This window comes from Bombina bombina, chromosome 5, assembly GCF_027579735.1.
Source record: "Bombina bombina isolate aBomBom1 chromosome 5, aBomBom1.pri, whole genome shotgun sequence".
NCBI lineage: Eukaryota > Metazoa > Chordata > Amphibia > Anura > Bombinatoridae > Bombina > Bombina bombina.
In genome coordinates this window covers 171,550,903-171,573,563 of record NC_069503.1, presented here as the reverse complement: position 1 = coordinate 171,573,563, position 22,661 = coordinate 171,550,903, and the positions used below count along the sequence as shown (strand labels likewise).

The 22,661-nt window shown below is 37.4% G+C and overlaps 1 protein-coding gene across 1 annotated transcript in view; it reads right to left on the bottom strand.

Moving 5' to 3' along the window:
• LOC128660139 (sodium channel protein type 4 subunit alpha-like) overlaps positions 1 to 22,661 on the bottom strand; it is a 659,663-nt gene that overhangs the window by 396,821 nt on the left and 240,181 nt on the right. The window contains 1 exon segment of the mRNA XM_053713786.1: positions 18,717 to 18,780. Within this exon segment, the coding sequence (XP_053569761.1) occupies positions 18,717 to 18,780 (64 nt within the window).

Genomic DNA, 22,661 nt, shown 5'->3' with positions numbered 1-22,661 from the left:
CTTTTATGATATTTAGTCAACTTAATCAAGTCTTCTTCCACCCTATGGTGAAAGGCCTCTAAAAAGGGACCTCTCTCCTTAGTGGGGTAGAAGACAGACTTGGGTTTAAACCCAGTGTGTCTTGATTTGATGGAGAAGTGTTGAGAAGTGGAGGATTCCGCATAGAGACCTTGTAGGGCAAAATAATCACAACCCTCATTGAAATCAATGATATCATAAATGTTGTGTTGGTCATTATCAGGATACTCAGGTAAGGAACCATTAAGTGCCTGATTTGAATACAATGATTCTTTATTAGAAAAAAACTTTTTTAGGGTGAGATCCCTAACTAATCTATTAACATCTATGATGGTTTCGAAAAGGTTAAACTTTTTAGTTGGCACAAATCCTAGGCCCATTCCTAATACTGATTCTTCCTCCTTAGTGAGTACTATTTGAGATAGATTGATAACCTTTATACTTTGTACTTGTTCCTGGCTGGCCTGCCCCTTCCTCCTCTTCGTCCTCTTCCTTCTCCTCTTCCTCTTACTCCCCCCCCCTCTATGTCTGTCATGACCTTTTGAAAAAAAGGATGCTGATTATTAGATTTCAAGCATGATCTGGTTGTGATGCTCAAACTATCACCATCCCCCTCACTGTCACTTAAAAATTCTGTTCTCCTGTGATCTAATCCCTGTGTTTGGTTGGTGGCTTTTTTACTAGCATGTCTAGTGACTACCGAGTTATCTCTAATAATAGTAGTATCAGTTTTGGATTTATTAGTTGTCATTGACTGTTTAGGTATGACAACCTCTTCTTCTCCCTCAGATTGACCACTAGATTCACTGGCTTGTATCAACCCCATTGATTCTTCATCAGTATACTCTGAATCTGAAAAAGTTACTTTCCTGTCTTGTTTTGGTGAGGTGCCTAATTCTTTAGATTTATTTCTCTTATTCCTCCCTGACTTACGTGTTTGTTTGGTGTTCCAAATATACATTCTGTTATTAAGGTAATCTGAATTATCCCTGTTGAACTTTTTTAGCTTATGATTATCCAATTCTACCCTGAATTTGCTAATTGTCTCTTTTAGGACAGTATCAAATTCGTTATATTTAGGGTGTTCAATGAAGCTATTCAATTGTGTTTGTAAGGATATTAGCTCCTCTCTTATCTTAGTGAGCTGTAAATCTTTAAACCTAATAATCAGACCCATCAAAACTTTGGAACATTCACTTAAAGCATTGTTCCATTCATTAATGAAATCTATGTCATCTACCTGGAAGGTGGGGAATTTGTTGAGTCTAAGTCCCCTGGGAATTAAATCCAAGAGAAGATATTTATCTAAGGCCCTCTTGTCCCACCATATCCTATATTCCCTGATGAGTGTACGTTCCAAACTTTGAAAAGCATCACTAATATCTAGCACTTGTTTCTGCTTAACAAAGGTGTCCTCTAAAGTAAGACGCCCTGTATCCAAATCAGACAAGGGTCTGAGTGAGAAAAATGAAGACATGTTACTTCTGTGATCGACAGTCTCTTAATAATAGTCACTGAAAAGAGTCTCTGATGTTAACCGAGAATATTAAGGGGTTGAAACACAATTTAGAATATACACATAACAAATACCCCTGTTCCTTTATCCTCAAGGTTAAAATAAGAAAAAAGAGACTAATTAACACAAATACTCTTCGGTTACAGGCTTGATAATGTGTGAACAGTTCCGAAAATAGTTCACTTGCTCTGTATTAAGCGGTTAAATGTAACACACCCTCCTCCGATTAACAGGAACAGTCTTACCAATTCACTTGTCCCCTTGGGATTACTCGTAGCATCAGACTGTCAACTTCCAGGGGGGGTGTGTGTTATTCCCGGCAGAGGTGTCTTTTATCCTTCCGTCTCTGCTGTCTGTAAACCAGACCACTTCTTCGGCATAAGCGTGAACTCAGGAAATGCGCATTGATCCGTGTATCCGTTTGCTCTCCAGTACTGTTTCCGTAGTTGCGTCCAGGCGCAACCAATCGAGTCTGATGAAGTCGCTTCTGATGACGAAATCGCTCGATTGCCAGTATCAGGAAGTGTATCCGTGTAGTCAGCGACCACTGTCGATGGAATTCTGAGGCTCAAGCTGGAGCTGCATTAGACATCCGAACATAAAAAGAAAACCAGCGAGCCTCAGGTAGAGTTTTAAGTAAACTTTAATTCCTTTTTGTCACAGGAACTACATGCCAAGTAGTAAAAACTGCACAGACGCAGTGCTGTGTAGCATCTGACGCGTTTCGGCTAGTATGCCTTAATCGTAGATGCTTACTGATGGCTAATCAACTCTTAAATAGCCATCCTAATTTAGTTAATTCAAAAACACTGTTGCAAAATTTCTATAACACAATCAGACCTTGAGTGGATACAGGGAATATGTATTGGGGTAAATGGATATACTGAGAATGTGGTTTCATAGTGATCAGTATAGAATACAATTTACAAATATGCAAATGTGCAAATATAAACAGAAACGTAAATATTTTATGTTTTAAACTACCAAAATTTACCTTGTTTATTTGAGCTTTGACGAATTAGCCAAGAATAAAACATTAAGTATATGTTAAATGTATTTAATGAAAATAAATTCTCTTGACTAATGTATGTCTATTTAGAGGGACTCTATTCTACTCTATGAGACACCCTACTAAGGCTCATTAATGTGTGGAAACATGTTTCTTGTCTTTAGAAAATTTACAAGTTGCACTTTTCTTTATACTTTTTGCCAAAAATTGATTATGTCACCACTAATGTTGAACCCTTGAGGTTTTCTAGTTCTCAATAAAAATATCCAAAAGGCTTCTCTATAAAACATTTTTACTGTTTTATCACCTCCCCTGGGACCTACTTTGATACGTTCAATTACACACCAGTTAAAGGTGGCAACTTTCTTGTTGTGTTCTTGTATGAAATGTCGCACAAGATCTGAACAATCTATTTCTTGCTCAATATTATTAAGATGCTCCCTTATCCGTGAGCGCACCTCCCTCGAGGTGCACCCTACGTACTGTAATTTACACTGGGTGCATTCTGCAAGATAGATCACAAATCTTGTGCGACAATTCGTGCACTCACTTAGATCAAATACTTTTTGGGTTACATAAGATTGGAAATGTTTAGTGGGTCTCATATGATTACAAGCTATGCATTGTGAAAAATGACATTTATAGTGGCCTTTGGAAGTAAGCCAACTGCTAGTTCTCTTATGCTTACTTGGTAACATGGATGGAGATAATATGTTGCCTAATGTTATTCCCCTCTTAGGGATAAAGCTGCAACCTTTTGACACATAGTCCTTTAGACTATCCTCTCCTGTCACTATTGATAGATGTCTTTTCACAATATTGCATATTTCCTCAAACTGTGGACTATAAGTTGTAACAAAACAGGGTCTATCTTCCTGAAATCTATAATTACTTTTGGTTTTGGAGCCCTGTAATAATGAATCCCTGTCTAGTCTCTTAACTTCAAGCAAAGCCCTGTTCGTAGTCTTTTTTGAGTACCCTCTCTCCAGTAATTGATCCCTCAGTTTATCCGCCTCAACTAAAAAATCTGACTCAAGAGTACAATTACGCTTGAGTCTGATGAACTGGCCTTTAGCTACACCAAAACCAGTATGTTTTGGATGTGAGGACTTTGCATGGAGGATAGTATTGGAAGATATGGGCTTTCTATACAGACCAGTGGTTACTTTGCCTGTAGAGACTGACCCTTTGAGGATTACATCTAGATATGGTATCTCCACAGTTCCTGATTCTGCAGTAAATCTGAGGTTAACTTGGTTCCTATTAAGATATTTGATGAAATCTGCCTTTGCTTCGGTACCTCCTGTCCATACAAACAAGAGATCATCAATATATCTCTTGTATGTCTTGATACTGGACCTGAATGGATTCTGTTCCCCAAAGACGTGGGACCGCTCCCACCAACCCATAAACAGGTTGGCATAGGAAGGGGCAAATTTAGCCCCCATAGCGGTCCCACGTCTCTGTAAGTAGAAGCCATCCCCGAATTTAAAGTAGTTGTGTTCTAGAAGGAATTGAATAACCCTCAACACAAATCCTTTCAGATTATCATCATAAGTAGTATATACGTCTAGAGAAAATTTGATTGCCTCTAAACCATCTTTGTGTGGTATAGTGGAGTAGAGGCTGACTACATCAACGGTCAGCCATTCACACTCCTCATCCCAGGAGATTTTATCCATGCTATTGAGAAGGTGGGTGGTATCTTTCAAATAAGAAGGTAACTGATAGACAATGGGCTGGAGTAGAGACTCTATCCAACCTGAAAGGTTTTCAAATAGAGAACCTATTCCTGAAACAATCGGTCTTCCTCTCACCTCCTCCAAGGATTTATGAACCTTGGGGAGGTGATGGAAGATAGGAATGACTGGTGATTGAACATTTAAAAAATCAAATGTAGCTTGATCTAGAATCCCCATCTCCAGCCCATCATCCAGCAAATCCACCAGTTCTCGCTTAAAATCAGCTGTGGGGTCTTTGTGTAAGTTAATATACACTTCTGGATCAGTAATCTGGCGTTCTGCCTCTTGGGTATATGACAGTCTGTCCATGACAACAATGCTGCCGCCCTTGTCAGCCTGTCTGATGACAATCGTATCTCTTTCTTTCAGGCTATCAAGGGCACGCAGCTCTTCCATGGACAAATTATTGTAATCTCTTTTATGATATTTAGTCAACTTAATCAAGTCTTCTTCCACCCTATGGTGAAAGGCCTCTAAAAAGGGACCTCTCTCCTTAGTGGGGTAGAAGACAGACTTGGGTTTAAACCCAGTGTGTCTTGATTTGATGGAATATTTGTAATATTTTTTTTATGTGTTTTGTGCATCTGTTTTCTAACCCTTACAGTTTACTTCAGGTCTGAAGTTTCGCTGAATATTCTAGCGCAGTTTTGGCTTTTGCTCAAGCACAAACTTTAACTTTTAAGTTGTAATACCAGCGCAAATTAACCCTTCTCTGGTTAACCCACTTTACCATGGACTTGTAATATCAAAGTCGTGCCATAACGATAGCACAGTCAAGCGAAAATGGTTATTGCAATCAATAGCGCCCCATTTGTCATTTTATTATTTATTTTTGTAAAGCATTTTTTTACTCTAAAATTAAAAGCCCATGAATTATATTAAACATAATCTGAAATGATCTAATCACACCTAATTAATTACAATGTTTATATTCCAAATGATTTCTAAATTCTCACAGGAAGTGGTCTAAATTGTGATTTTATCTAAATCCCTTAATCTGTTTAAAGACAGTCAGTTATTTTGTATAATCTTTTAGTCTTCAACCAGCACTTGTCCTGTGTATGAAAGATTGTGAAATTTCTGCCTTGCAATGTGTTTTAGCGGAACGCAAGACAGCTGCTCACAATCTTTCAGTGGACTGAATGTAAAATTTTTCTAATTAAAAAAATAAGCCTGCATTTAAATAATGTTTTAAAGTAAGCAGAATATTAGGAGTAAAATATTGTAATCGACAGAAGAGATGGATTTTGGATAAAACCACAATGAATACGTACTGTTTTAAAAAATGTGTCCTATTCATATGACCTACAAAAGCATGTGTCATTCTCACTCAAAAACCACAAACGAGTACAATGGAGCAGTAAATATCTGTTGGTGGGTGGTCTGTAACAGACTTATTCAATAATTAAATAAATGTAAATGAAATAAAAGCTGCATTAATCTGACTTAATTAGACATATGCAGTGTTTATAATCATAGTATTAAAATATGTTTTAGCTGAACACCAGTAGGGAAAGAAAATTATAGCCAAACTTACATATTTTAATGTTATATAATTGTCATGGCATTTGTCATGAAAAATATATCATTACAAACTATAAGTAAAAGCGGTTCATTTAAGGGACAATACAATTACAAAATGTAATCCCGATATAGGGCTACATTACAAGCATAGTTGCCAACAAAATGGAAAATAAATTCCAGGTACACTTTGCAGCAGAGCAAGCTAGCAGGTTACCAGAGTAATAACAACCTACTGTTCAACTGCCCCGCCCAGTTCTGATAATAATAGTATTATTTAGACTTATCCATAGTTTATTCTACAGATTACAGCACCATGCTCTTACACTTACACCATAATAATGACAATACCAGTCTCTGAAACATATTCTGAGCATATGGTTATTGTTACAACACAGCTGAGGGCTTAAAATCACACAGAACTGAAGTGACACAAAACTGCCTTAGATCCACTGTCCTAATAGCCAGCAGCAATACTTCCTAAGTTATCATTGACTCTCAGGGGAGGAGCTAGGCATCAGTGTGTCAAATTACTATAAACAGGAGAAGAGACACAGCAAACACTCAGTGCAGCTGATCTTACTGGACTGGGTGAGCTGTTGGGGAAAATGGATATTTGTATTATTTAGACTGACAGCGATTTTCATATTTATTTTCAATTTGTGTAGGAAGTGGTGTATTTTTAAAACTCAGTAAGCTGTAGACGATATAGGGCCAGATTATGAGTGGAATGTTAACAGTTACACGTGGGTGATATCTGGTTTATCGCAGCTTTTTGCACACGTTGGAAGTAACACTTATATTACACTATTTAATAAAAATTATTTTATAAAAGAAAAAGTACCAAAATGTTATAAGGGATCAAAGTTATGAGGTCTTCAGTGTTAGGAGGAAAAGAAAAAAAAGACAAAAGGCTTTAACATAGAGATATATACATAAATATATTTAAATATGTATATGTATATATCTAAACCTATATGTAATCATATATATATATATATATATATATATATATATATATATATATATAGGTATAGATATGCACCAAAATACAATTAGATATATGAAGAAATATGTATTTAAGAATAAATAGAACATATTCTGCTATGTGAAGAACATTGGAAAATGAAATAGTAATATTTTCCTGTTTAGTTAGCGCACTTGAGAATATGCAATCGGGTTTGCTCGCAAGTAGGTTTTTTTGCTCCATTGATTTTTATGGGGGGGATACGTTAACATGATCACTATATTCGAAGGTCGGCTTTTTTTTTATTTTATTTTTTATTGAGGTTCTTAAACATACAAAATAAAGAAAAGGACATTGCAAACAAGTGACATAAATATATTCTAATACATATGGAAACTTGATTTAAAGCAATCCAATATATGTCATAAAATATTATCTAAAACCTCAGATTTTTTTTCTCTCCACGTTTAGATATATCTTTTAAGTAAATATACTGGGCTACTCTTGAACCCTTGACCAACCCTGGGAATTGTCAGTAGAAGGTAGGGATGAGAGACCACTTTCGAAGTTTGGCTTTTTAAGCGCATTGGGTTAGTGCGCAAGTAAACTTGTAATATGAGTACTACCGTCTTGTGCAAAAACCTTACTTCTAGTGGAGTTAGCGAGCAGGAGCGTTAAATACAGCTCCACTTGTAATCTGGCCCACAGAGTGCTAAAATATGAAGATTACTGTCAGTCTAAATAATGCAAAGATGCAAACAATAAATTATCCACAGTAGTAGCCAAGTAATCCCCCCTCTTTACAATCAACAAAACTCCTTAGCTAGTGTAGAAGTGCTAGTTGTGTTTTTCATCTGATTTGTGGCAGTTTAAACATCGATCATTTAGAGATGGTGCCGCAAGGAGTCCCTGCCTAAACCTGCTCTGAGTGATCAAGCTGACTACTTGCTGCACGCACAGCCTCACCGGCAGCTCTCCTCCCCGTTACTTGTGTCACACATGCCCCAGATCACCTGCAGCCCTCCAAATCTCCTAGAGGAGACATTGCCAGGGACAAAAAAAAAAAATCCAGGGACTGTTCCTAAAAATCAGGGATTGTTGGCAATTATTCATAACAAGCAGAGCACAGTTGTTAGCGCAGGGTACGTTATCTTTTGTGCAACATGCACAAAGAATAACGCACAATCTGCTATTACAAGTGGATGGAACACCAAAACTTCTAATGGATCCCACAGGTGGCACTATTTCCGTTCTCACTGCACTCATATTACAAGTGGTGAGTGTTGCTCTGAAAGCAATTCAAAATATGCTGTAAAAGATCTGAAGTAGACCAATATTATTAATAGTGTAGCACAGAACTACATAAAGATCTCCCCTACTTGTGCACTAATGGCTTAGCACATTATTGCCTTAGGCCTAGATTTGGAGTTCGGCGGTAGCCGTCAAAACCAGCGTTAGAGGCTCCTAACGCTGGTTTTAGGCTACCGCCGGTATTTGGAGTCAGTGATTAAAGGGTCTAACGCTCACTTTTCAGCCGCGACTTTTCCATACCGCAGATCCCCCTACGCCATTTGCGTATCCTATCTTTTCAATGGGATCTTTCTAACGCCGGTATTTAGAGTCGTTTCTGAAGTGAGCGTTAGAGCTCTAACGACAAAATTCCAGCCGCCTGAAAATAGCAGGAGTTAAGAGCTTTCTGGCTAAAGCCGGTTCATAAAGCTCTTAACTACTGTACCCTAAAAAACACTAACACCCATAAACTACCTATGTACCCCTAAACCGAGCTCCCCCCACATCGCCGCCACTCGATTTAAATTTTTAACCCCTAATCTGCCGACCGCCACCTACGTTATACTTATGTACCCCTAATCTGCTGCCCCTAACCCCGCCGACCCCTATATTATATTTATTAACCCCTAACCTGCCCCCCACAACGTCGCCGCCAGCTACTTAAAATAATTAACCCCTAATCTTCCGACCGCAAAGCGCCGCCACCTACGTTATCCCTATGTACCCCTAATCTGCTACCCCTAACACCGCCGACCCCTATATTATATTTATTAACCCCTAATCTGCCCCCCTCAATGTCGCCGACACCTGCCTACACTTATTAACCCCTAATCTGCCGAGCGGACCTGAGCGCTACTATAATAAAGTTATTAACCCCTAACCCGCCTCACTAACCCTATCATAAATAGTATTAACCCCTAATCTGCCCTCCCTAACATCGCCGACACCTAACTTCAATTATTAACCCCTAATCTGACGACCGGAGCTCACCGCTATTCTAATAAATTGATTAACCCCTAAAGCTAAGTCTAACCCTAACACTAACACCCCCCTAACTTAAATATAATTTACATCTAACGAAATAAATTAACTCTTATTAAATAAATGATTCCTATTTAAAGCTAAATACTTACCTGTAAAATAAATCCTAATATAGCTACAATATAAATTATAATTATATTATAGCTATTTTAGGATTAATATATATTTTACAGGCAACTTGGTATTTATTTTAACTAGGTACAATAGCTATTAAATAGTTAAGAACTATTTAATAGCTACCTAGTTAAAATAATAACAAATTTACCTGTAAAATAAATCCTAACCTAAGATATAATTAAACCTAACACTACCCTATCAATAAATTAATTAAATAAAATACCTACAATTACCTACAATTAACCTAACACTACACTATCAATAAATTAATTAAACACAATTGCTACAAATAAATACAATTAAATAAACTAGCTAAAGTACAAAAAATAAAAAAGAACTAAGTTACAAAAAATAATAAAATATTTACAAACATAAGAAAAATATTACAACAATTTTAAACTAATTACACCTACTCTAAGCCCCCTAATAAAATAACAAAGCCCCCCAAAATAAAAAATTCCCTACCCTATTCTAAATTAAAAAAGTTACAAGCTCTTTTACCTTACCAGCCCTGAACAGGGCCCTTTGCGGGGCATGCCCCAAGGATTTCAGCTCTTTTGCCTGTAAAAAAAAACATACCATACCCCCCCCCAACATTACAACCCACTACCCACATACCCCTAATCTAACCCAAACCCCCCTTAAATAAACCTAACACTAAGCCCCTGAAGATCTTCCTACCTTGTCTTCACCATACCAGGTTCACCGATCCGTCCTGGCTCCAACATCTTCATCCAACCCAAGCGGGGGTTGGCGATCCATCATCCGGTGCTGAAGAGGTCCAGAAGAGGCTCCAAAGTCTTCCTCCTATCTGGCAAGAAGAGGACATCCGGACCGGCAAACATCTTCTCCAAGCGGCATCTTCAATCTTCTTCCATCCGGTGCGGAGCGGGTCCATCTTGAAGCAGGCGACGCAGATCCATCCTCTTCTTCCGTTGTCTCCCGACGAATGACGGTTCCTTTAAGGGACGTCATCCAAGATGGCGTCCCTCGAATTCCGATTGGCTGATAGGATTCTATCAGCCAATCGGAATTAAGGTAGGAATTTTCTGATTGGCTGATGGAATCAGCCAATCAGAATCAAGTTCAATCCGATTGGCTGATCCAATCAGCCAATCAGATTGAGCTCGCATTCTATTGGCTGTTCCGATCATGTTTAAACTCTCGATACCAGAGTTAAATTTATGGTGCGGCCAGAAAAAAGCCAGCGGAGCGTTAACAGCCCTTTTACCGTCGAACTCCAAATCTAGGCCTTAGTGTTTAAGCTTTATCTGACATGAATTTTACTTTGAACCCCTTGAGATGTCTATTATGTGAGTGATGTAGCGCACCCATACTATCTGACATGCAAATGTTATCATGACCTTAACTATCACTTAAAGGGACAGTCTACTTGATTATTTTATTGTTTAAAAAGATAGATAACGCCTTTACTAACCATCCCCAGGTTTGCACAACCAACATTGTTATATTAATATACTTTATAACCTCTAAACCAGGGGTGGGCAAGAGGTAGATCGCGGTCTACCAGTGGACCGCGAGTGAATTTTGAGGTGACCGACTGGAAGATTTCAAAAGTCTGCATAATAAGAGAAACATTTCTCAAACATCTAGATTCTGAGTGAAGAGCCTCACCACCATAGATGTATGAGAATTTTTCTTTTATGCAGACTTTTGAAATCGGCTATGAGTCTATGACGGCGGTATGTGTACTTCAGCATGCGCAACGTGGTTATAGCTGAACTAGCTGCCCCAGCTTTGGTTATTGCCTGTCCCAAACTCTCCTACTTTTTGTCTCAACAGCGGTCAGTCCATAGTACAGACTCTTCATGCGCCAGGCTGAGATAATGCTCGGTATCCCTGGGTTTGGCAGTTCCAGGTCCTGCTCTGTCTGATATTCTGCTGCTACTTTCTAGTTTTTTCCTCCATTACTTGTCACAGGCTCTGCTGGGTGAATGGTCTGGTGTTGTTTTTTTCCCCAGGGTCTGTTAGTCCCCCTCAGGTTCTTTTACTTACTCTGTACCAGGCTTTGATGCTGCTCTCTGATACTTTCTCTGACACACTAATATTAGCTATACTTTGTGCTAGTTTCTGAAGATTTCTGTCCCCAGAGATTGCAGGTTAGTGCTGTTGCTACTATACCAGTTTCTTGTTGCTGTGTAAGGCGGTGCAGAGTCTGCAAGTCTTGCCGCTGTCACTGTCCCAACTGTTTGTAGTTGTCTTCAACTAGTAGCAGACGAATGGAGAGCAGCCAACAGGACCTGCCCCCTAATCAACCTGACATGGCGTCCAGCCAATAAAATTACTTTGTAGAATGAGTCTGTCTATGATTGGCTGAGAATAGTTCATTGTCATCGTTGTACCTGAGCTGTGGGTTTCCCATGTGTTCCAGGCTTGACTACTCCGCTAGCCCTAGACTCAAGCCGTCTTGATTGTGAGACTACTTATTCATACACAGGCGCGGTACACAGATAAGGTTGTTTGATGGTCCTAGCGTGACGTAAAGAGAGAGCTCTCACAGTAAATAAAGAGTGAAGCTGTATTTATTATTAAAGAGCGTGGCTGAATTTTAAAGATGTATTTTTTATGGCAAAATTACAATTTTCAGCCAGCAGGTGCTATTTGTGGCAAAAATACAATTTTCAGCCAGTGATTGGTGTTTTTTTTTTTTAGTTAGGTGACCACGTCACTTGGAATTAAATTACAGGTAGCCCTTGCCTTAAAAAAGTCTGCCCACCCCTGCTCTAAACCCATGCATGTTTCTAACCTCCTGCAGGCCGCCTCTTATCTTAGAGCATTTTATTAGCTTTTCAAAGCCAAACAGTGCTAGTTCAAGCATTATATAGATAACATTCAGCTCACTCCCATGGAGTTATGAATGAACCAGCAATAATTGGCTGAAATACAAGTTTGCAAAAAACACTGAGATAAGGGGGTAGTCTGTGGAGGCTTAGATACAAGGTAATCACAGAGGTAAAAATATATTACTATAACAGGGTTGGTTATGCAAAACAGGGGAATGAGTAATAAAGGGATTATCTATCTTTTTATACAATAAACAATTTCAAGAAGGCACTGCTACATTTTCTGGTTAAAGGTCTTAATAGGCTGACAAATTGCTTTAATATATATGGCAGCGTGTACCACTATTACGAAGTTCTGGAAAACCTCAATTCCTAATTTTGAAGCAATAATAAACAAGATAAGATTTTATCATTCCATGTCAGAGCTATCTGCTATTTTTTTGGACAATAAGAGAAAGAATTTGCTATATGGGAAAGGTGGGTTATCTGGGAAGAGAAGTAGAATGGGAGCCATAGGGTTGTTTCATAGTAACTATGGTTGGTGAATGATGAATCATGTTTGTACTTTTTTTATATAGTCGGACAATCAGAAACTAACTGTACTTCAAAATTGTGAGATTTACCCAGGTATAATTCCAGTATCCTGTGTTTAAATAGGTGAGGGTTACTGGTGAAATGAGTAGTTTCTGATGGTGAGAGGAGGAGGAGCGTTGGATGTCAGGGAAAGTTGCTTTATTATTATTATTATTATTATTATTTATTTTTTATGCAAGAAGACATATTCAGTGTCCGTTGATAATATCTTAAAGGGAAAAAACCAAAGCGCCAAAAAAAGGCTAGGTCTAGGCTAGCCCAAAAAAAAACAACGTTGGGCTAAAATGAGAGTAAAACCAAAATCCACTTTAATTACATACACTTTCACTTTGAAACAAAATTAAAATAAAAATGAAAATAAATAGTAAAACAATAAAAGCACGAAACACTAGCCTTGATCACTGGCTAGTGAATGATCGCTTAAAATCTGGATCCACAGTGATCAAGGCTAGTGTTTCGTGCTTTTATTGTTTTACTATTTATTTTCATTTTTATTTTAATTTTGTTTCGAAGTGAAAGTGTATGTAATTAAAGTGGATTTTGGTTTTACTCTCATTTTAGCCCAACGTTGTGTTTTTTTTTGGGCTAGCCTAGACCTAGCCTTTTTTTTGGCGCTTTGGTTTTTTCCCTTTAATCTATTTAATCTGCTTTGACTACTAGGAGTCAATAACCAAAGCTAGGGTCAAACCCAGGTGGGTGCTTAGTTGTACCCGTTTACTCCGTTGATAATATCATCAGGATAAATTGTAAACTTATAAACTTATGATAAGATATTTTTTGTACAAGACAGAAAGCTGAATATTGTTGCTGGATATGGTGGTTATTATTGTGAAGACAGCGTGAATGCTATTGCTTATATTATTTTTATTTTGCTTGTTGTTGAAATTAAACAAAACCAATAAAAATTATATTAGATCTTTTCAATATTTTTGCACTTCACTTTTAATCAAGGCCAAAATGTGTAATTAAGATAACACCATTGCATCTTTATTTATTTGGCACACCTTTCCAGCAACTTAAAGGGACCCTGAACCCAAATATTTTCTTTTGTGATTCAGATTGAGCATGACATTTTAAGCAACTTTCTAATTTACTCCTATTATCAAATTTTCTTCATTCACTTGGTATCTTTATTTGAAATGCAAGAATGTAAGTTCAGATGCCGGCCCATTTTTTGTGAACAACCTGGGTTGTTCTTGCCGATTGGTGGATAAATTCATCCACCAATAAAAAAGTGCTGTCCAGTGTACTTAACCCCAAAAAAAAGCTTAGATGCCATTTTTTTAAAATAAAGATAGCAAGAGAATGGAGGAAATTTGGTAATAGGAGTAAATTAGAAAGCTGCTTAAAATTGCATGCTCTGAATCTGGATCATGAAAGAAAAAAAAAATGGGTTCAGTGTCCCTTTAATCCTTAAAAATTGATGCCATAAGAATACTTTTATGTCCCTTAAATAAGATCAACACGCATACAAATTTGTAATTGTATATATATATATATATATATATATATATATATATATATATATATTGTATACTCACTTTTCAGTTAATAAACAATTTATTTTGCTATGTCTATAACCTCTACAGCTTTACCAGTCACCATGTTAAATTTCTGCATCTGATACACTAACTCTCCCTCATCTCTACATTTTTGTATTGATTTATTTTCACAGAGATATAATACACTGGAGGGACCTGTTAGTGGATGTTACTGGGGTAGCAGAGGTCTTTTATAAGTCCATTCATTTAATAGTATAATCCATTACAAATGCTGGAAACCATAGTTCATCTCTGTGGCTCTGAATGTGCATACTGATAAAGGTGCAGAAGAATACTGAGGGTTTATAATATTTTGAGGAATATTTTATGTCTATTGGAGATCTGGCATTTTTCTTTGGTTGGTTAGGAGACACCAAAAACTCTAATATCCAATATTGTGGCATCAAATGTCAGTATAGACCCAAAGCCCTGTAGTCATTGTCTGTCACATGCCCACATCTAACCTCAGATTAAAGGGATTCTGAACCCAAAATTTTTATTTCGGGATTCAGATAGAGCATGCAATTTTAAGCAACTTTCTAATTTACTCCTATTAATTTACTGCTATTATCAAATGTTCTTCGTTCTCTTGCTATCTTTATTTGAAAAAGCAGAAATGTAAGCTTACGAGCCGGCACATCTTTGGTTCAGCACCTGGGTACAGCTTGCTGATTGGTGGCTAAATGTACCCACCAATCAGCAAGCGCTATCCAGGGTTCTGAACCAAAATGTGCCGGCTCGTAAGCTTACATTTCTGCTTTTTTAAATAAAGAAAACAAGAAAACGAAGAAAAATTGATAATAGGAGTAAATTAGAAAGTTGGTTAAAATTCCATGCTCTATCTGAATCATGAAAGAAAAAAATTGGTTTCAGTGTCCCTTTAAACTCAGTCAGTTTGCTAGTGTTCATTATATTTACATGTATTTTACTGGATAATCAATTGAAATACCGGAATGTCTATCAAGCAAACCTAGGAAAATGCCCATTATGCTGGAATGTACACAGTTTCAATGAAATAGCTCACTAAAAAGTTTGTTTTATAAATATCGTCATGAAAATCCAAAACCAGTCAACCCTAAGTGCAGTGAAACAAGCAAATCATATGACAGCAAGAAGCAACAAACAAAATGTACCACTATTTGGCCCTAATATTGTGACATATGCATTATAGTGATGTACAATTATCAACATTTCTTAATGACCAAGTGTGGGAATTTGGCACTTTCCTGGAGATAATATTCTGCCAACTAATATAGATCTCAAGGTTAGGTCCAACAAAAACCTCAAGGGTTCCCCAAAGACCTAACTGAAAATGTTTCTTAAACATTAAGGTAAAAGCTTTCTACACAATCAGAATATTGAGTTTAGATAGAAGTAAATTTTACATAATGCATTAAGCACACTTCAGAAGGATTATTTTATTGATATATTTTTGCATTGATTGATCCTGTTAAAGTGTCTCTCTTAAATACACATTTATTGTGTTTTAAAGATAGTTTAGCCAATACCTACAAACTCTTTACTTGTTCTGACATTGACAATCTGATCTTCAATAGACATAAAAGTAAATTCTGTAACTCACACCTTATTGCAATATAGCCAAGGCATAAAAGGATACTTGTTGAGTCCTAAAATCTAAAATACAGTGACAAAGATGAAGAGTAGTAAAATATAAAAGGGAATATGCTGAAAAGGTTGAACGGATATGTAAGCGGATGTATCAATTTCATTATGTTGTATATTAAAGGGACACTCAGGTCAAAATTAAACTTTCATTATTCAGATAGAGAATGCAATTTTAAACAACTTCTAATTTACTTCCATTAGCAAAATGTGCACAGTTTTTATATTTACAATTTTTGAGTCACCAGTTTATACTGAGCATGTGCAAAAATTCATAGAATATTTGTATATGCATTTGTGATTGGCTGATGGCTGTCACATGATACAGAAGTGGAAATAAACATAACTACTCATTTGAAATTCAGACTAAGGGGCATATATATCAAGCTCCGTAACTCGCCGGAAACAGAAGTTATGAAGCAGCGGTCTAAAGACCGCTGCTCCATAACCTGTCCGCCTGCTCTAAAGCGGTGGACAGAAATCAACCCGATCGAATACGACCGGGTTGATTGACACCCCCTGCTAGCGGCCAATCTGCAGGGGGCGGCATTGCACCAGCAGTTCACAAGAACTGCTGGTGCAATGATAAATGCTGAGAGCGTATGCTGTCGGCATTTATTGATGTGCAGTGGACATGATCCACTATATCGGATCATGTCCGCTCGCACAATCATAAATATGCCCCTGAGTGCTATTGCATTGTCTTTTTATTGTGGATTTGTTGATTATGAAAATCTTCTGTATTTACTGGTCTTTTAAGCAAAGCTAAACCCAATGTAATGTAAGTTTACAGATTTTCCATGCTCTCTGCAGTTAAAGGGACATTGTACTGTACAATTGTCTCCCTTTAATGAGACAGTAAACACCTTGAGGTGTTTATATAACATTTTTAGTTATAACGAAACACCTTTATAATATACTTTTGTTTTTGAACCTTTACATGTAATTTAGCTCTGAAAATTGAGTGATTTATACTTCTCATAACATGAAAAGCTACCTGCTGACTTCTCAAGGCTAACCCTGAAACATATATTTCACCAATTGTCTTTAACTGATAACTAATGCAAAACAGAGTACTTTATACTAACATTATGACAATGGCCTTGTAGATACAGGTAATAGTAGCAAGCGCTACCCAGGTGCTGAACCAAAAATGGGCCGGCTCATAAGCTTACATTCCTGCTTTTCAAATAAAGATACCAAGAGAACGAAAAAAATGATAATAGGAGTAAATTATAAAGTTGCTTAAAATTGCATGTTCTATCTGATTCATGAAATAAAACATTTAGGTTTCATATCCCTTTAAAGTTGCACACTTGTCATGCCCCCTTGCCACTCATTAGCAGGAAGCAGCTTGTGATTGGCAGATTCAAATTTATCCTGATTGGTTCATTGGCTGTTTTATTCTTAGTAGCAGCATTACATTGTTCCTGTCTGCATAACTTTAGCTATATAACTCCATTTGCAAGGTTTAAAGAACCAGTAAATACTATAGATTTGCATAATCAACAAATGCACGATAAAAAGACAATGCAATAGCACTTTGTCTGAACTTAAAAATGTGTCAGAAAAACAATATCTACTACTCATTTGAAGTTATGTCTATTTCCACGCCTCCTGTATCATGTGACAGCCATCAGCCAATCAGAAATGCATATACCTATATTCTGTGAATTCTTGCACATGCTCAGTAGGAGCTGGTGACTCAAAAGGTGTAAATATAAAAATACTATGCACATTGTGTTAATGGAAGTAAATTAGAAAGCTGTTTAAAACTGCTGCTCTATCTGAATCATGAAAGTTTAATTTTGACTTGAGTGTCTCTTTAAAGTGAAAGTAAAGTTAGCTGCTCCGCTATCCACAGTTACATTGTGTGCTTAAAATCAATAGGACTTTCATTCATCTTTTTTTACCAGTTTATATGCAAATACATTTTTCGCCGCAATTAAAGTACATATTTTCCGACTTACAAATTCAACCCGTTTTTCTAATGTACTTTCACTTCCTGATCACGTTTTTTTCTCTACCAATTGACTTTCTGGCCGATCGGCGGCCGTGAAGCTACGTCATCCGACAATGTATTGAATTGCGCATGCGGCAAATATATTCTAGGCAGGTTTATGTCGGACGTGCATTCCCGATTCGCACATGCGCATAGCTTTTTTTTCAGTAACAGCCAAGAACGTTATCTGTTGAGACTGAGGCTCCGCAACATAGAAGCATAGCGCAAGATTTGCAAATAGCATAGTACTGAATGAATACATTATTGTTAATCATTCAGTACTATGATTCCAACTCGATTGATGCATTCACGTTGAAGACCAGGTGATAAGATAATCGCAAGCGCATTGAAGCAACGATCGAGGATTTGCACATGCGCAATGCATTCCGTGCGTGTGAACACGCATTTCTGCTACGTATAGAGCGGGTGGGACCGCTCTACACGTAAAGACACACAAAGATAGTAAGTTGAGGATGGGGGGAGCATGGATGATCATGGTAGGAAATTTAGATATTAAAAAATAAAGTCACATTTGAAAAATTAAAAAATAAAAACATAGCGATCGCAATACAATGCATTGATGTGTTGTAGAGCTGAAAAATTTACTTTCACTTTAAATACAGTGAAAAGGATTTTGTTTAAAACCCTAATGCTCTAATGAGAAAGAGAATTATTTGTATACTTTTATGTCCTTAATTCCCTCTTTATTTTTTGCAACTCACATCTTCTAACATTTTAAATTCTTGCATCTACATAAATATATTTATTTATAATTTGTTTAAACAGCTAAATCCACAGAAAAGCTTCTTGGTTGTATTAGGAGATATCTCTACAGTTAAACCTACAAAAATGAATTTCTATTTAGTCCGATTTGCCCATTTTTAACAAGTTTTACTATAAATATATTTAATTGAATAGTAATTGTACTTACCCAGCATCACTGCTGTTCCCACAAATTAAAGCATCTTTGGCACCTGGTATTGTGTAGATATTATCTAAAAAATAGAAAAAAAGAAGTTCTATGATTGTTAACCTATAACCAAACACTGAGTATGTGGGTATTATACAGATATTATACATCTAATGATGTGAGTGATACAATTGTGCAATATGCATCACAATAATTTATGATGTTTATCATACCAGAATAATATATTGTGAACTGCTATTTTATCCAGCACATCAGATATGTTTATGTGACACAAAATATTACAACTCAGTTTATCTTTTTGTGACAGTATTAAACTATAATGAAAAGGTGTAAAATAGCTATATAAAATGGTATGTAACAGTTTACAAAGCTTATTTTATGTAACCTCCATTCAACTATATAATCAGAATAAAACACAGAATGTTACAGTTATCCTCATGAACTTGTTATTCTACTACTCATGTCCAGACTCACAGCTGTATAAGTGATCGATACACACATCTGCATTAGTAATCATACTGATTCATAAAGAAGTATAAGTGCTTATACTAACTCATACAGTGGCATAAGTGCTTATACTTACTCATGCAGTGGCATACATGCTTATACTGTCTCAAAAAGTGGCATAAGTGTGCATACTGACTCATACAGTGGCATAAGTGTGCATACTGACTCATATAGTGGCATAAGTGTGCATACTGACTCATACAGTGGCATAAGTGTGCATACTGACTCATACAGTGGCATAAGTGTGCATACTGACTCATACAGTGGCATAAGTGCTTATACTTACTCATGCAGTGGCATACGTGCTTATACTGTCTCATATAGTGGCATAAGTGCTTATACTGACTCATACAATGGCATATGTGTGCATACTGACTCATACAGTGGCATAAGTGTTCATACTGACTCATACATAGGCATAAGTGCTTATACTGACTCATACAGTGGCATAAGTGCTCATACTGACTCATACAGTGGCATAAGTGCTTATACTTACTCATGCAGTGGCATACGTGCTTATACTGTCTCATAAAGTGGCATGAGTGTGCATACTGACTCATACAGTGGCATATGTGTGCATACTGACTCATACAGTGGCATATGTGTGCATACTGACTTATAAAGTGGCATAAGTGCTTATACTGACTCATACAGTGGCATAAGTGCTTATACTGACCCATACAGTGGCATAAGTGTGCATACTGACTCATACAGTGGCATAAGTGTTCATACTGACTCATACAGTGGAATAAGTGCTTATACTGACTCATACAGTGGCATACGTGCGCATACTGACTCATATAGTGGCATAAGTGTGCATACTGACTCATACAGTGGCATATGTGTGCATACTAACTCATATAGTGGCATAAGTGCTTATACTGACTGATACAGTGGCATAAGTGCTTATACTGACCCATACAGTGGCATAAGTGCTTATACTGACTCATACAGTGGCATAAGTGCTCATACTGTCTCATACAGTGGCATAAGTGCTTATACTGACTCATACAGTGGTATACGTGCGCATACTGACTCATATAGTGCCATAAGTGTGCATACTGACTCATAAAGTGGCATATGTGTGCATACTGACTCATACAGTGGCATAAGTGCTCATACTGACTCATACAGTGGCATAAGTGCTTATACTGACTCATACAGTGGCATAAGTGCTTATACTTACTCATACAGTGGCATAAGTGCTTATACTGACTCATATAGTGGCATAAGTGCTTATACTGACTCATACAGTGGCATAAGTGCTTATACTGACTCATACAGAGGCATAAGTGCTTATACTGACTCATACAGTGGCATAAGTGCTTATACTGACTCATACAGTGGCATAAGTGTGCATACTGACTCATAAAATGGCATAGGTGTGCATAATAACTCATATAGTCGCATAAGTGTGCATACTGACTCATACAGTGGCATAAGTGCTTATACTGACTCATATAGTGGCATAAGTGCTTATACTGACTCATACAGTGGCATAAGTGCTTATACTGACTCATACAGAGGCATAAGTGCTTATACTGACTAATACAGTGGCATAAGTGCTTATACTGACTCATACAATGGCATATGTGTGCATACTGACTCATACAGTGGCATAAGTGTTCATACTGACTCATACATAGGCATAAGTGCTTATACTGACTCATACAGTGGCATAAGTGCTCATACTGACTCATACAGTGGCATAAGTGCTTATACTTACTCATGCAGTGGCATACGTGCTTATACTGTCTCATAAAGTGGCATGAGTGTGCATACTGACTCATACAGTGGCATATGTGTGCATACTGACTCATACAGTGGCATATGTGTGCATACTGACTTATAAAGTGGCATAAGTGCTTATACTGACTCATACAGTGGCATAAGTGCTTATACTGACCCATACAGTGGCATAAGTGTGCATACTGACTCATACAGTGGCATAAGTGTTCATACTGACTCATACAGTGGAATAAGTGCTTATACTGACTCATACAGTGGCATACGTGCGCATACTGACTCATATAGTGGCATAAGTGTGCATACTGACTCATACAGTGGCATATGTGTGCATACTAACTCATATAGTGGCATAAGTGCTTATACTGACTGATACAGTGGCATAAGTGCTTATACTGACCCATACAGTGGCATAAGTGCTTATACTGACTCATACAGTGGCATAAGTGCTCATACTGTCTCATACAGTGGCATAAGTGCTTATACTGACTCATACAGTGGTATACGTGCGCATACTGACTCATATAGTGCCATAAGTGTGCATACTGACTCATAAAGTGGCATATGTGTGCATACTGACTCATACAGTGGCATAAGTGCTCATACTGACTCATACAGTGGCATAAGTGCTTATACTGACTCATACAGTGGCATAAGTGCTTATACTTACTCATACAGTGGCATAAGTGCTTATACTGACTCATATAGTGGCATAAGTGCTTATACTGACTCATACAGTGGCATAAGTGCTTATACTGACTCATACAGAGGCATAAGTGCTTATACTGACTCATACAGTGGCATAAGTGCTTATACTGACTCATACAGTGGCATAAGTGTGCATACTGACTCATAAAATGGCATAGGTGTGCATAATAACTCATATAGTCGCATAAGTGTGCATACTGACTCATACAGTGGCATAAGTGCTTATACTGACTCATATAGTGGCATACGTGCTTATACTGACTCATACAGTGGCATAAGTGCTTATACTGACTCATACAGAGGCATAAGTGCTTATACTGACTAATACAGTGGCATAAGTGCTTATACTGACTCATACAGTGGCATAAGTGTGCATACTGACTCATAAAATGGCATAGGTGTGCATAATAACTCATATAGTCGCATAAGTGTGCATACTGACTCATACAGTGGCATAAGTGCTCATACTGACTCATACAGTGGCATAAGTGTGCATACTGACTCATACAGTGGCATAAGTGCTTATACTTACTCATGCAGTGGCATAGGTGCTTATACTGACTCATACAGTGGCATAAGTGTGCATAGTGACTCATATAGTGGCATATGTATGCATACTGACTCATACAGTGGCATAAGTGTGCATAGTGACTCATATAGTGGCATAAGTGTGCATAATGACTCATACAGTGGCATAAGTGTGCATGGTGACTCATACAGTGGCATAAGTGTGCATACTGACTCATACAGTGGCATAAGTGTGCATAGTGACTCATATAGTGGCATAAGTGTGCATACTGACTCATATAGTGGCATAAGTGTGCATAATAACTCTTATAGTGGCATAAGTGTGCATAATAACTCATATAGTGGCATAAGTGTGCATAGTGACTCATATAGTGGCATAAGTATGCATACTGACTCATACAGTGGCATAAGTGTGCATACTGACTCATGCAGTGGCATAAGTGTGTATACTGACTC